Raw genomic sequence first — 13,995 nt, forward strand, 5'->3', positions numbered from 1 at the left:
TGAGATTTATATGGGTTTCATTTTTGGTTTCAAAGCTAGAATGATGTGGAAAAATGAATGGATAGTGTAGATATACAAAAAATACATTAATATGGGCCCCACGTCACCGAGTCCGCGTTCGCGAGGAGTGGCTCTACCATATGCCGGTTCTTCCCGCACTACAGAATAATCCACCAGCGCTTACGTCAAACGCAACCTCAGCTTCGTATATTCCGAACCTAAGGCTCGTAATCTCCCGAGCCAAAACTCTGTAAAACCTCCAGCTCCGAAGCTTCTCTCTCCTGCGGTCCAGCTCGTCTGTTTCGCCACACCATCTAATCGCAGTCCAAAACGCTCGCTTGAAATAGACGCGAAACGGCTAAAACCCTAGCATTGTCGTCGTCGCTCGATCTGGACTCCTTAGTCGTTTCTCCTTCGAAGGAGAGTGCTGAGGGTCGGATCTCATTCCCGAGCTTTTCTTTTAGTTTTTACGCGGTTCGGCGGCAAATTCTCACCAAAAAGATAGAAATGCGGAGAGATTCAGGCCTTTGAAAAACGGATTCAGATGAACGAACGACGTCGATAATCTAATAGATTAACTGATTTACGGTATTGAAGCGATCTGATGGAAAAATCGCTGTTTTTTCAGTTGTAATGATCTGTAAACGGAAGAAATCCCGGTTTTTGTACGGTTCATCGAGAAGGACTGAAGAAACGGGCAGATATGAATGAATGTACCGTTTTTTTTCTTTGGCCCACGGATTTACGGCCATGAAAATGATCTGATGGTGAAAATTCAATGTTCTCGCAGCTCTAATACTCTCTAACGGAAGGATTCCTGCTTTTTCTCGGATTCATTCGGCGAAGACTGAAACGTAGTGTTACGATTGATTTTTCTGGAAGAGATTGACCGTTTTGCTGCCATTTCTCTGTGGATTAACGGTCCCGAGGGCGATTCAACGGTAAGATCGCTGCTCTTGCAGTTTAATGCTCTGTAAACGGGCGAAAGTTGCGTTTTTTTTTTTTCAAACCCGAGATTCTTGAAATTGCTGAAGCGATTTACTGCTTGGGGTCGGAGAGTTTGATTTGAATCGCTTGCAATCTAAAGAGAACTGTAAGGCTGAGAATTCACTGATCTTTGACGACATTTTATCATCTTTTTCTCAGACGAAGAGAATTTGCATTTTCCCAAGTATTTTTGCTCAAAAGATGTGACTTTTGCGTGAAAAAAGGGGGCCTTTTTTATCTGGAAATAGGAGCTCTGCATTTTCCTGAATTCCGGCCGCGGTTTCAGTCGTCTCTGCTCGGTTAGTAGCCTTTTCCTCGTGCTATGCGATTTTTCTTGGATTTTAAGGCAGTTTTTTCTGTTTAATTAATTAATTCAAGAAAAGAAAAAGGAAAACGGATGTATGGCTGTAATCATGACTTCCCTTTCTGTTCTTTCAACGTTGGATTTTTGTATGTTGTAGTCAGAAACTGACAGAATGCTTTTTCTATTCATCGGGATTTTGAAGGGATTACAAAAAAATCCTAGCAAAAGGTCATTAGATTTTCTTTCTTATTGCTAGCTTTCAAAAAGAAAAGAAAAATTATAGAAAGAAAGGAAAAGTAAAGTTAAATATCAAATGCTTTTAGCTTCATTGTTGGGTTTTTGTTTAACTTAATCAGTGTTGAAGACAGTTAAACCTTCAGTGAGTCTTATGGGGTGAATGTTGTGGATCCAACCGTTCAATAGAATGACCACCTCTTGGATAGGCCACTGCCCGAATCGCAGATTGATTAGATGGCCTGAAACATGCAGAAAGTAGCATTTGATGTCCAATTTACTAGACGGTGAATGTAATCTTATCTCAGAGATTGAGAAAAATAGTCTAGAATTTCTCAATAGTCTAGAATTGTATTGGCCGTCCACTGGATGGGCATCTTGGGCTACTTGTTTCATTGTTCAAAGATTGCGCTTTGGACAGAAGCCTAACGGGCCACTCAAATGGACGGCCAAGATCAATGGGCGCATTCACCAACAAGGGTCCGCGGAGGCTTTCCCCCAATGCAGTGAAGGTTAGCAAACCTATTGTTATATTTAAAATCCTTGCTATGTTACTGTAAAGTTACAGCTTATTTATTTTATTTGGCATGAAATATAAGATTTTCTTCATACCTATCATAGGAGCATTTGAAGAGAGGGAGCTCTTTCTGTATGCTTGTATTTTGAATTAAGGTTTTTGGGATTTTTTTTTTTTTCATTAGGATTTTCATTTTGGGATGATGTTGAAGGAGACATCATTGACTGCCCGAGAAGTGGATCCTCTGTTAAAGGATCTCACAGAGAAGAAGAAGAATTTTCGGCACAGTGTTGTTTCGTTGGCAGCTGAGCTTAAGGATGTTCGTGGTCGGCTAGCCTCGCAAGCGGAATCTTTTGCCCGAGAGACACTAACCCGACAGGCATATAAATTTCTGCATTTCATGAACTGAGTTCCTTTGTTAGAGTGTCTTGATTCATCCTAACTGGCTTTTGGGGTGGTGCAGGCGGCAGAGGCAAAGGCAAGGAGCATGGAGGATGTGATATGCCAGTTGCAGAGGAGATTGGAAGAGAAGAATGGCCAGTTGCAGGTGTCAAAATCAGACACTGAACAGGTAAATATATCTCTGAGGTTTTTATGGATTTTGTTCTTTTTTGTTCTCTTTGAGTATTTACATCTACTTTATCAACTCTCTATCTGTGTACCTGCTCTCTGTTTTATTCCTGCATTTGATCTGGTCCCATGGAGTCTGCTTTGTACCATTTTTTGAAGTGTTATTGTGCCTGTTTTTCAAGCCCACAAAGTGGTTTCCGTCTTTTATTTGAGCTTTTATTGTTGATTTGTTATCATTTCCTATATAGGGAGGTTTCTGAAAGCTCTCAACATAAAATAATGTAAAATTTGTTTTATTGCTGCTATCTTTTTCGACCCTCATTGAATGTAACTTGGAGAAATGCTGATGAATCAAAGAGAAAGATTTGATCTGATCTACTTTTCTTCAGATGATTGTAGTAATATCTTTTAATGGTTGACCATGCATGTCAGTGTGATGAATTGTGTTGTTTGTTCATACCATGAAATTAGAGAACCTCATGAATTTAAGTATGCCTTTCACTTCATTTGGAAGTTGCACTCTAACTGTTATACCTTATTATTATTATTATTGTACTGATGTTTATTTTTCCCATCTGCACTATCATTTTTTGTGCAAAACAGTACCTCAAGGAGTTAGATAATCTCAGATCACAGCTTTCAGTTGCTCAAGCAACTGCAGATGAGAGTACTGCATCAGCCCAATCAATGCAGTTTCAATGTTTGGCCATGTTGAGGGAATTAGAAGAGAAAAGCAGTTCACTTAAAGCGCACGAAAATCGTGTTACTATGCTAGGAGAGCAGTTGGATCATTTGCAGAAGGATCTCGAAGCAAGGGAAGCTTCTCAGAAGCAACTGAAAGATGAAGTTTTGAAAATTGAAGAAGGGATTATGCTCGCAGTCACCAAAGCTGGAGTCTTCAAAGATCAGGAACTGATGAAGATTTTAGAGGAGGACATTCTGAAGGATTTTGGGAGTATTAAGAAACATCTAAATGCAAAGGATGAAGAGATATCCAGATTGAGAGATGAGATCGGGGTAATGTCTGCTCAATGGAAACTAAAAACCAAGGAACTGGAATCGCAGGTGTGTTTCTTGTTTTGTTGATTGATACATTTCCTGCATTTCACATATGTTGCCCTATCTCTGTTTATGCTTTTTTCAAGTGTCTATTTTTCAGTTCCACAGATGAAAAACTCATTTGATTACTTGAGGAAGTCAGTGAGTTATGTTAGCTCAGTTTAGCACTGGATATAGTTTTAGGTACAACCAAATGTAAAACTAGGAAAATCTTGTAGCTGTGGCATCATTACCCTTTTACTTTCAAGCTTTTCAGGCCTAGATTGATTTTTATACGTTCTTTTCTTCTCAGCAAAAATTCATGTGGTACCTGCAAATGAGTTCTGCTCCAGTTCTTGAGTATGTAGAAGGGGTTGAAGTAGGTGGGTCTCCACCACATCTTTAACTTCTAAATTCTTGGCTCGAGCTATTTCCACTGTTTATTTAAGAATTTGAAGTAAGAAACTTCCATTGTGATGCTGTTGTGGTGTTAGATACTTTTCCCTTATCATTTTGAATTAAATACTTCCACTTCATCATGACATGTTTTATTCGAGGTGTACCAATATAGAAGTGATATTGAGTTTTGATTGTGCAAAACACTTGTTTTCAACTGCGTCTTTTCCAAATGGTACTTGGACCAATATCGAATTTCAGTAAGGAGTTTCAAGTTTTTAACTGGAATGTTTCCATCCATGTAATTGTTTATTCCATTTTCATTGAACAGTTGGAGAAACATCGGAGATCTGATCAAGAAATCAAGAAACGGGTACTGAAATTGGAATTTTGTCTTCAGGAAGCTCGGTCCCAAGTGAGGAAGCTTCAAAGGGTATTGGATAATTCCTCAATCCTATGTATTTACCATAGACTGCCTTCATTTATTTTTATATAGTAGGTGATGTCTGTAATCCTCTATCTGTGGTTTTCTGCTTTAGAATTCCATTGTATATACATATTTTTGTTGCTGAATATAAGACAATCAAAGTTCTGTAGATTATCATTCGCCCAAAGATCAACTCTGTATGTAAATTACCCTTTTGCTATTCAATGTTGCAGCAGTAAGGCCTTAGGGAAAAGATGCACCGTTCTGAAATTTCTCTTACGCTGTCCCCGTTTGGTGCTTTGGTTTATATGCGTCAATTTCAACATGGCATGGAGTAGAATATAGTGGCAACTTATCTGTTATAAAGTATGTTCACTCGAATTGGATAAGAAAGCAAGTTATGTAAGTTAAACATGAAATTATTTTTAAAATGAGGAGGAAAAATTAGACATGAATATCTGACATTGACCATAGTGATATCATCTCAGCATGGGAATATCTCAGGGAGATTTTCATATTTTGACATTTTTCTCACAATATTATCAGGAAAATCTTCCTGAAAATAAAATATTAAAAAATATTTATTATTAAGTTTTAAAATAAAAATATAGTTATAAAATGATTTTTTTTTAAATTAAATGCTTTTCACATTAAAAGGACGATACTTTCGTGATAAAATCGCAGAAAAATTAAAACTGCCTAGATTTTGAAAATCTCACGATCCGTGTTTTCAAAATCATTATTGCATAGCAACTAGTAATAAGATTCGAATCACAAGGAGTAATATTTTTTTATGATTTTCTAAAAAAAAAATGGAAAAAAAACCGTAAAATATAAATAAATCAGAAAAGCGTAGAAACTCATCAATCATCCATTTCCCATCGATACACACAAGTAATACCACCATACCATGATAGTGTTAGAGGATTCTCGTCTTTCCCTGATTTTTTGTTGTTCAAGAAATTTACCTTAAAAAACGTACAAGAATCTTGTAATTATTTGTATTCTTTTTACCTTTCTTAAGCATAGAATCACATTGGAAAAGCGGCATTTGATTATGTAGACTGGTGAAAAAAGATATTCTGATTTCTAACCATCATTACCACAATATATACAAGTCAACGTGATCACAAATTCGCAACCATCTATAATAAACATTCTAGATAAGTCGTGCACATGGTATTAAAAAAATGTTTGTGTTATGACTGTAGCAGATGTTACATAATGGTAATCGTGGTGACCATTACGTGATACATGGCCGTAACGCCCAATTTGAAAAAAAAAAAAAAAAAAGGTTTGTGATGGACCGATATGAGGCCAATAAAGGGCTGATACAATATTTTTTTTTCCCTTTAAAAAAGACCATTACAGGGCCGTTACGGCCCATATTGTAACAGCCCCAAGGCTGGCCCTTACAGCCACCGTTCCTGTTATTTAATACTATATCAATTTCGTGTTTCAACCAATTAAGAAGTACGAGATATAAGAAAAAATAAAATGATTTAACGTCAAAGAGAATATCTATTATGAAATCTCTTATACAGAACATAATAAAGTACTTGACCTCTTCTAAACGATTCTTAAAGCCCCCTCCAATTTAAAAATATAAAATGAAAGTTAGTAAAGCTTAAAATAGAAGAGAACAAGTGTAATTTGAATCATAAATCGGGATTTTAATCGTAAGTTTTAGGATTCAAATCATAGAATTATAGGATTCATCTAAAAACGGATTCAAGGCAGGATTCAAATCGTTTTACCTAAGATTCAACTCAAATCATAAATTGTATATCATAGGATTTTGACAACTTTGATAAAATTTTGACAATAATATTGCAAGATTTTCAAAATCTTGGCGATATTTGTCACAATGACATTGGTACGAATTGGGGTCCAAAACCGTTCAGATTTGATATTTCATGGCTGCAAATTGAAGGGTTCCATCAGAAAATATCAGATTGGTGGAAAGGTTTCAGAGTTGAAGGCTATGCTGGGTATAAACTGTGCAGTAAATTGAAATTACTAAAAGAAAAGCTAAAGACTTGCAAAATATCAGACTTGAGTAAGAGAGAAGAGGAAACAGATTCTATCCTTAGGGACCTTTAGGCGATTGATCGCGAAGTGCAAGATGGAGTGTCATCAGCGGAATCCAGACAAAGAAGAATTGATTTAATTCAAAAATACTCGAAAAGGGTATTGGAAGACGAAATATCTTGGAGACAGAAATCGCTCTCCAAATGGATAAAGGGAAGGGGAAAAGAATACGAAAATTTTCCATGCAATTGCTAGTGCGCATGCCAGGGTCAATAAAATAAGAAATATAGTGGTGGAGGGGGTTCGGCTTGAAGACAAGGACTCCATATCAGAAGAGGTTGTTCGATATTTCAGCAATTTGTTAAGGAAAGAAGAATGGAATAGGCCGAAGTTGGACTATCTTCATGTAGAAAGATTATCCGAAGATGAAGCGGAAGCTATTGAATCCCCTTTTACGCTAATAGAGGTGAAAGGTGCAGTGATGGAGTTGGGAGGGGACAAGGCCTCTAGTCCAGATGGTTTCCCAATCCTTTTCTTTCAAAGCTTTTGGGAATTGTTAAAAGGGGATATTATGGATTTCATGAATGAATTCAATGATAGAGGGCGGCTTTCGAAAGAATTAGGGGCCTCCTTTGTAGCGCTTATTCCTAAGAGTCCGGGAGCGGACTCCTTGAAGGATTTTTAGCCAATCAGCTTACTTGGTGGCCCGTACAAAATTTCGGCAAAAGTCTTGGCGTTGCGGCTAAAAAGTGTGATGGGTGCTCTTATATCAGATAATCAAAGTGCTTTAATTCCGGGACCGCAGATGGTGGACAATGCGCTTATAGCCCTCAAATGTTTGGACTCAAGCCATAAAGCCAAATCTAAGGGAATAATATGTAAGTTGGATATGGAAAAGGCGTATGATCATGTTGATAGGGGTTTTCTGCAATATATGTTAAAGCGGATGGGGTTTCGAGACACATGGAGAAGATGGATAGGAGAATGTGTGGGATCGGCCTTTTTTTCAATTCTTATAAATGGACCCCCAAAAGGTTTCTTCAAAAGCTCTAGGGGCTTATGTCAAGGAGATCCCCTATCCCCTTTTCTGTTTCTTATAGTTGGGGAGGCCCTATCAAGGATGTTGACCAAGGGTCAAAACGAAGGTCTATTTAGCGGGCTGAGAGTCAAAGGGATGGATAATCTGATTTCCCATATTCAGTTTGCGGATGACACACTCCTATTTTGTGAGGTAGACCAGAACAAAGTGAGCAATTTGTGGACCATCATGAGGTGCTTCGAAGGTGTTTCAGGTTTGAGAGTGAATATGGCCAAATCTAAATTATTTGGGATTAATATGGAGGAAGAAGAAATCAAGAACTATGCTGATTTTTTTCAGTGTTCAGCGAGCTGTCTCCCAACTTCTTTTGTCGGTCTTCCTTTATGCATAGGAAAGCCCCCAAAGTTCCTATGGGATAAGGTTATTGAAAGATTTGGAATGTATCTAGCTAGATAGAAGTGTAGATACCTTTCCTTGGGTGGCCGGTTAACTCTCATCAAGGCAGCGCTATCAAATCTTCCCCTCTACTTTATGTCTCTCTTTAAATTCCCGGCTTCAATTCTGGCAACTTTAGAAAAACTTAGACGGGATTTTTTGTGGCATGGAAACGAAGAGAAGAAAAAAATTTCATTTGGTCAGTTGGAAGGAGGTCTGCAATCATATCGAAAAAGGAGGGGCAGGTATAAAAGATCTCAAAAATATGAATCGGGCTCTCCTAGGCAAATGGACGTGGAGACTTGGTAATGAGAGTGGTGCCCTTTGGAACAATCTAGTCAAAAGTAAATATAGTGCTTCGAGAGGGGGATGGTGGACAAAGGGCTCCTCTAATTATAAAGCTTCGGCCCTTTGGAAAGGCATTTTATCGATGAAAGAAGAAGTCCTAAAAAGTATTCTTTTTTCGATTGGTAAAGGTAACCACACCCGCTTTTGGGAGGATATTTTGGTGGGGGATGAGCCCCTTAGAAATGCTTTCTCGCAAATTTATAGTCTTGCTGTTAACAAGGCCATCACAGTGGAGGGGTGTTATTCAGTCATTGGGGGAGAAGTGGTGTGGAATCCGAACTGTAGAAGAAATCTTCGAGAAGGGAGATTGGAGAGTTAGAAGAAATCTTCGAGAAGGGAGATTGGAGAGTTAGAAGAAATCTTCGAGAAGGGAGATTGGAGAGTTTGTAGCGTTTCTCAATGGTATCCAAAACAGAAAATTGGACCTTCTTAGTGACGATAGGATTCTTTAGCAGGCAGAAAAATCGGGGCTCTTTTCGGTTAAATTGCTATACAACGTCCTCTCCAGCGATATGCAAACAGCAGAAGATGACTTGCTCTAGCAAGTTTGGAAGATACAAGTCCCTCCCAAGATAGCTGCTTTCGGTTGGTTGGTGGATAAAAAGAAGGTACTCATGGTAGACAACCTCAGGAAAAGGGGAATGTGTCTCACTAATATTTGTCTCTGCTGTATGGCTGATGAAGAAACGGTGGATCATCTTTTTATCCACTCCTCTTTCTCCAATCAGATTTGGAGTCACATCCTCTCCCAGTTTAACATCCCCTGGGCATCTCCAAGCTCAACCCGCAGCTTCCTACAAGCTTGGTATGGCCTTAGGTTGGGAAAGCAAAGATCTATTCTCTGAAGAATCTCGCTCTTGGCAGTTTGGTGGGCAGTGTGGGAAGAAAGAAATGCAAGATGTTTTAATGGAACCTCCAATCTGATGGAGAATATTGTGCTTACAGTGATTTCTTTCATAGCTGATTGGAGTTCTTCCATTGCTCAACTCCAGAGTTGTAATTTTTCTTTTTGGGGTCCTAGTTGATCTGCTCTCTCAGCGGATTAGCTATCCTTTCTCCTTTTGTTTTCTTTCTTTGCTTTATCTAATAAAGTTATCGTTATCTCTCAAACAAAAAAAAAAAACGACATTGGCACGAGGAGTAAGATTTAAGATCTGTCGTTACAGTGTGCTAGTGCATGTCTATTGCTAAATCTTGTTGTGTGAAACTTCTCCAACTGTCAGAACAGAATTATATCAAAACCTTATTCAGTATTAATCTAATTAGTTTTCTGCATTTCTTGTTTCAATTTACTTGGTGTTTCATCTCTTATTATTTGATTTCTTCACGCCAAAAAGTCCAACAAAGTCATTGTAGCTGAAGTGGCATATTTTTATAAAATACTATTTTCTCCCCCCCCCCCCCCCCCCCCCTCTCTCTCTCTCTCTCTCTCTCTCTCTCTCTTCTGGTTTTCTTCATTCTCTCTCTCATCATGATTCTGTGATGATATGCTGTTGCTTTGTTCTTACAATAGGCGGGAGAGAAAAGAGACAAAGCTCTGAAGGAACTGAGAGATCAATTGGCCATGAAACAGCAGATGGGAGACAGCAGCATTAACAGGCAGAAATTCTGGGAGAGCTCTGGTTTCAAGATTGGAGTTTCCATGTCCATCTTGGTGTTGGTTCTACTTGCGAAGCAGTAAAAACCTTACGCCCTTCAGTTACCGCATGTATAGAACGGGAAACAGAGGCACCAGTGGAACTGCATTAATGAAATGAAAAGAGATTGATATTTGAGCCCCTTCTGCTATGTATAAATGGGCCGGCCTATTCACTATTCATGCTTCCATGAGGCGATTAACCGGGTTTTGCATTTTCCGGTCTATAATTTTTGGCTGATTATCCCTGCTATTGTTTTATTTTCTGTTTTTATTTTCTTTTTCTTTTTGCTACATAACCTCTCTTAAATGGTAATGATGTAACCACACCCTTTTTGAAGAAGGTGCTTAAAATTTCATGTTTGGAATTATCTGCTGTTTGGTTGGGGTTGGATCATGTGGGTGAAATTGCTATCCTTCTAAAAGTCTAAACATGGAATTACCAAGCATTTGAACATCAACTTTATCTCATTCTCCTTTTAGGATGACAACTAACTGCATTGGATTACAACAGACAACTTCTCTTTTACAATATATACAAGTGCAGACTCCCAGATCTACCAGCAACTTAAATTACAAGTCCATCAAGTGTTTTTCCATGATTAAATATGTTGTTATGGATGTGAAGGTTAACAGCAACAATGAATGCACTGATATAGACGCTGAATCACTAGTAAAAGCCGGGGGTCCAGACCCATAAATGGCAGTCGAGCTTGTAGGGTAGTTTGTGTTCAACACTGATGATGATGATGAAGTGTAGCTGCAATTCCAGATTGAGAAGAAGAAACAAAAGAATATTATTCCAAGGTAAATGATATGGTGGTTGACTTGAGCGCCAAATCGTCTGGGTCAGCATCAATCTTCCCTTGATCAAATAATGATGAGACATGGAGCCCACTATATCTCAATTTTGATTTCTTTTCTTTACAAGGTTATGGGAGATGTTGGGCCAGAGGGACCCACATCTCATCAATGTCCAAGTCATGCAGTTAATTGTGGTTGAAGAAGCAACTACAGAAAGGTTATGCTAGGGGCTGTGAAAGAATACTTGTACCTTGATGATGGGAAGATGCAAGTTCCAGAACCTGTAGAATGTGCAAGAAGGCATATGAATGTTAGAGACGGAGAAAAACTGCAGCAATATTTTTTTCAAGCTACATCAAACCTTTGCATTCCGCCCCTAATGTCTCACAACAGAACTGTAAATCTTAAATGAGAAAGTAAAAAAACAGAGATCTATTACTGAGTAACAGAGATCCATCACTGAGTAAGTCTTCTCTTACTTGGATTAATGTTGACTACCATAGCGGTTCCTCCAAATTCACAACTAGATGGCACTGGATTCTTCTGGTAGTAACTGTTAAATGCATAGGAAGCATGATCATGAAGAGTGTTTGGATTATAACAGCTCCCTTCCTGTTGGATTGCTGAGCAGTCAGCGCCTCCAATCCCACATGCATAATCAAGTGCAGCCTGAAGAGCAGTTTCCAGTGCATCTGTCTTTGCCACGCACCAGCTCCTCCCAGAAACCATTGGTGTTGTTATTGGGGGAGGTGGTGTCAGAACTGTAATTGGTGTCGCAACAGGTGTTGTGATGGGAAGTGTCGGAACAGGATAAGTAATTGCTGGATCAGTTATGGGCGGCGAGAAAGGAACAACCGTGATTGGTGTGGTGACCGGGTTCGTTATTGTCACCGTTGCAGGTGGTGTTGCAGGATTGGTGGAGGGGATCGTCACAGGTGTAGATACTGGGATATTAGCTGGAGTGGTGACTGGATTGGTAATGGGTGTTGTTGTGGGATCTGTTGGCAGAGGAGTGCCTGGAGTGGAGGGGACAGTGACAATTAGTGGTGTGGGATTTGTGGGGGGGACAGTGAAAGGTGTCGTCGCAGGATTAGTTACAGGGAGGTCAGTTGGCGGGGTCATGGCATCATGTAGAGTTGTTTTGGTTGCTGAGATGGGTTCATTTCTGTCTAGGAGCTCTCTGCGGGAAGACAAGAAGATCTGTTCTTCTTCCCTCTCCAGCTCCTTCTGCTGGGCTTCTTCCATTGGGGAAATCTCGGCAAATATTCCACATATCCTATCCATGATCTGATCTTGGTTTTCAATAGATTTCACCATTTTCTCATTGAATTCAGCTACTTCTACTGCACTGGGAACAACAGAGCTCTTAACATTCAAAACGATGGGAATGTCATTGTAGGGAATAAGTGTCGCTGCAGATGCAGCTTTTGTCATCATGGACTGAATGAATTTGTCTCCTAAGCTCAATTCTCCATGAATAACAGCCTCGACGACAATGAAAGACCTGAATTTCCTGATAAACTCTATGATTCTTTCAAGATCTTTGTTGCAATTTTTGCCTGAATTCTGCAACATGGACAGTGATAATGTGATTGAGACCTTCACCTGGTGGTCTAGATCGAAGGTCTTGAGGGCTGAATGGATTGAATTTAAGGTGGCTAGGAGCAAATGCAGCTGATTTTGTGGTGCTGATTGATTGCAACTGACTATAATGCTGGAGATGTTTATGTGTGGGAGGTAGGAAATGAGGTGTGTTTTGAGCCATGAAATGGCAGAGGATTTCGATTTCCACAGGTTGTTGATTTCAGCTCTGTTCACGTAGAGATTGACTGGGATGCCCATTTTAGAGACTAAATCTAAGACCATGTTGTCTGCGACAAAGAGCCTGATCTGAGAAGGACATACATTACTTTTATTAAGGAAAGAAATTGTTTCGATAGCAGATGAGGTTGTTCTGTTTCTTGTTGCATCATATGAGAACCCCACCAAAGTTCCTGAAGCAAAATACAATAAATAAATAAATATCAGATACCCATTTTCCACAAGCGATCTATATTGTCAATACAGAGTAGTGCAACCAGGAGAGAGAGAGAGAGAGAGAGAGAGAGAGAGAGAGAGAGAGAGAGAGAGAGAGAGAGGTAAATTTCCTTGAAATGAAGAGGGGGGTTTGAGAAACTTAGCGTGGGTAAATTCGTTGAAATGAAGAGAGAGAGAGAGAGAGAGAGAGAGAGAGAGAGAGAGAGAGAGAGGTATTTAAGAAATTTAGATATGGTAAATTTCCTTGAAATGAAATGAATCTTTCCCAAACTTTACTTTTGGGAACTGATGTCCACACCCACCCTGATTGTTAGACAGTCCATTTTTCTAATACTATTCTATGACCAAAAATGGAAACGAGGTGGGTGTATCTACCAATCAGGTTGGGTGTAGAACTGTGAATGGGAACTCCCAATATTTTTCTCATCTTAAAAAACCAGAGCATTAAGAGCCAAAAGCAGGCACGAGCATTGAAGACATTTGGCCGGTTTAGAGACCAACGTAACCTCAGAAACAAACAAGAATAGAGAGAGAGAGAGAGAGAGAGAGAGAGAGAGAGAGAGAGAGAGAGAGAGAGAGAGAGAGAGACTGGCCTGAATAGCTGAGAGTGAGGAGAGAGAAGGAGACGAAGAAGCACTTAGCCAGCACTTGAGCCATTGAACTGGGTGTCTTACCAGGTTTTGGTGGAGACCCAACTTGGTTTTTTCTGTGATCTACACAAAGGTAGTGTTTTAAAGAGGGCATAGCAGAGAACAGAGGCATCCAAGAGAGTGGAAAGGAAGATAAAAAAGCAGCAGAGGAAAGGTGTAAGAATAAAAGCTGAAAGTAGAGAGGAAAAGGAAAAGGAAGCTGCAATTGTTTTAGATGAAAAGCAAAAGCGGTTACTTTGCCACAAAGGCTACCATGGCACCACTCTGTTATTAACCAACAACACTCTCTCACTGCATGCTGATTATGCATACATTCATAAAAATATGCATGCTTGTATGATGATGTATTATTGTGAATGATCACGTACGTTTCCCACATATGATAATTGTTGTATTTTTAAGAAATATAAAATTCAAAAATAAAATAATTATTTGAGAAAGTAAATAAATATTTTATATATGTAAACTTTCTAAAAAGTTCTCATATGGTTAAATGGTAAGATATAGGGTTTTTGTCTTGGCAAAACTAGGTTCGAAACTCC

The 13,995-nt window shown here is 39.1% G+C and overlaps 2 protein-coding genes across 10 annotated transcripts; one reads left to right on the forward strand and one right to left on the reverse strand.

Moving 5' to 3' along the window:
• The first annotated feature begins 270 nt into the window (after nt 1–270).
• Nucleotides 271–10,333, forward strand: LOC131225237 (nuclear envelope-associated protein 2-like). Of its 8 annotated transcripts, none has more exons than XR_009161264.1 (8): nt 272–941; nt 1,947–2,037; nt 2,227–2,421; nt 2,506–2,613; nt 3,216–3,677; nt 3,964–4,033; nt 4,378–4,479; nt 9,840–9,980. XR_009161264.1 is itself a non-coding variant. In XM_058220722.1 (8 exons), the coding sequence occupies exons 3-8, from the start codon at nt 1,984–1,986 to the stop codon at nt 10,005–10,007; spliced, it is 1,089 nt and encodes a 362-aa protein (XP_058076705.1). In that variant the 5' UTR covers nt 274–713; nt 791–941; nt 1,947–1,983; the 3' UTR covers nt 10,008–10,333. The 8 variants fall into 8 exon arrangements, 5 of the variants coding, with proteins under 5 accessions (XP_058076706.1, XP_058076705.1, XP_058076708.1 ...); XR_009161265.1 differs by having other exon boundaries at nt 4,378–4,504; nt 9,840–9,969; XM_058220722.1 differs by lacking the exon at nt 3,964–4,033 and having other exon boundaries at nt 274–713; nt 791–941; nt 9,840–10,333.
• A 78-nt stretch (nt 10,334–10,411) lies between these two features.
• LOC131225236 (endochitinase A1-like) lies at nt 10,412–13,633 on the reverse strand. 2 transcript variants are annotated; one of them, XM_058220719.1, is made up of 4 exons: nt 13,478–13,627; nt 11,246–12,760; nt 11,017–11,047; nt 10,412–10,722 (listed from the first exon to the last, which is right to left on the reverse strand). In XM_058220719.1, exons 1-4 carry the CDS (start codon nt 13,563–13,565, stop codon nt 10,536–10,538), a joined length of 1,821 nt encoding a protein of 606 aa, XP_058076702.1. In that variant the 5' UTR covers nt 13,566–13,627; the 3' UTR covers nt 10,412–10,535. The 2 variants fall into 2 exon arrangements, 1 of the variants encoding a protein (XP_058076702.1); XR_009161263.1 differs by having other exon boundaries at nt 10,694–10,722; nt 11,017–11,094; nt 13,478–13,633.
• Nucleotides 13,634–13,995: the final 362 nt, after the last annotated feature.

Source organism: Magnolia sinica, chromosome 14 (assembly GCF_029962835.1).
Source record: "Magnolia sinica isolate HGM2019 chromosome 14, MsV1, whole genome shotgun sequence".
NCBI lineage: Eukaryota > Viridiplantae > Streptophyta > Magnoliopsida > Magnoliales > Magnoliaceae > Magnolia > Magnolia sinica.

Bases quoted from the DNA above. Each gene is read 5' to 3' on its own strand.
- LOC131225237 (XM_058220721.1), top strand. From the start codon at position 1,984: ATGGGCGCATTCACCAACAAGGGTCCGCGGAGGCTTTCCCCCAATGCA. The intron at 2,614-3,215 runs GTAAATATATCT...TGTGCAAAACAG, and splicing joins CAAAATCAGACACTGAACAG to TACCTCAAGGAGTTAGATAA. The intron at 3,678-4,377 runs GTGTGTTTCTTG...TTCATTGAACAG, and splicing joins CCAAGGAACTGGAATCGCAG to TTGGAGAAACATCGGAGATC.
- LOC131225236 (XM_058220719.1), bottom strand. From the start codon at position 13,565: ATGCCTCTGTTCTCTGCTATGCCCTCTTTAAAACACTACCTTTGTGTA. The intron at 11,048-11,245 runs GTAAGAGAAGAC...CACATTCTACAG, and splicing joins GGTAGTCAACATTAATCCAA to GTTCTGGAACTTGCATCTTC. The intron at 10,723-11,016 runs GTACAAGTATTC...CTGGAATTGCAG, and splicing joins TGCATCTTCCCATCATCAAG to CTACACTTCATCATCATCAT.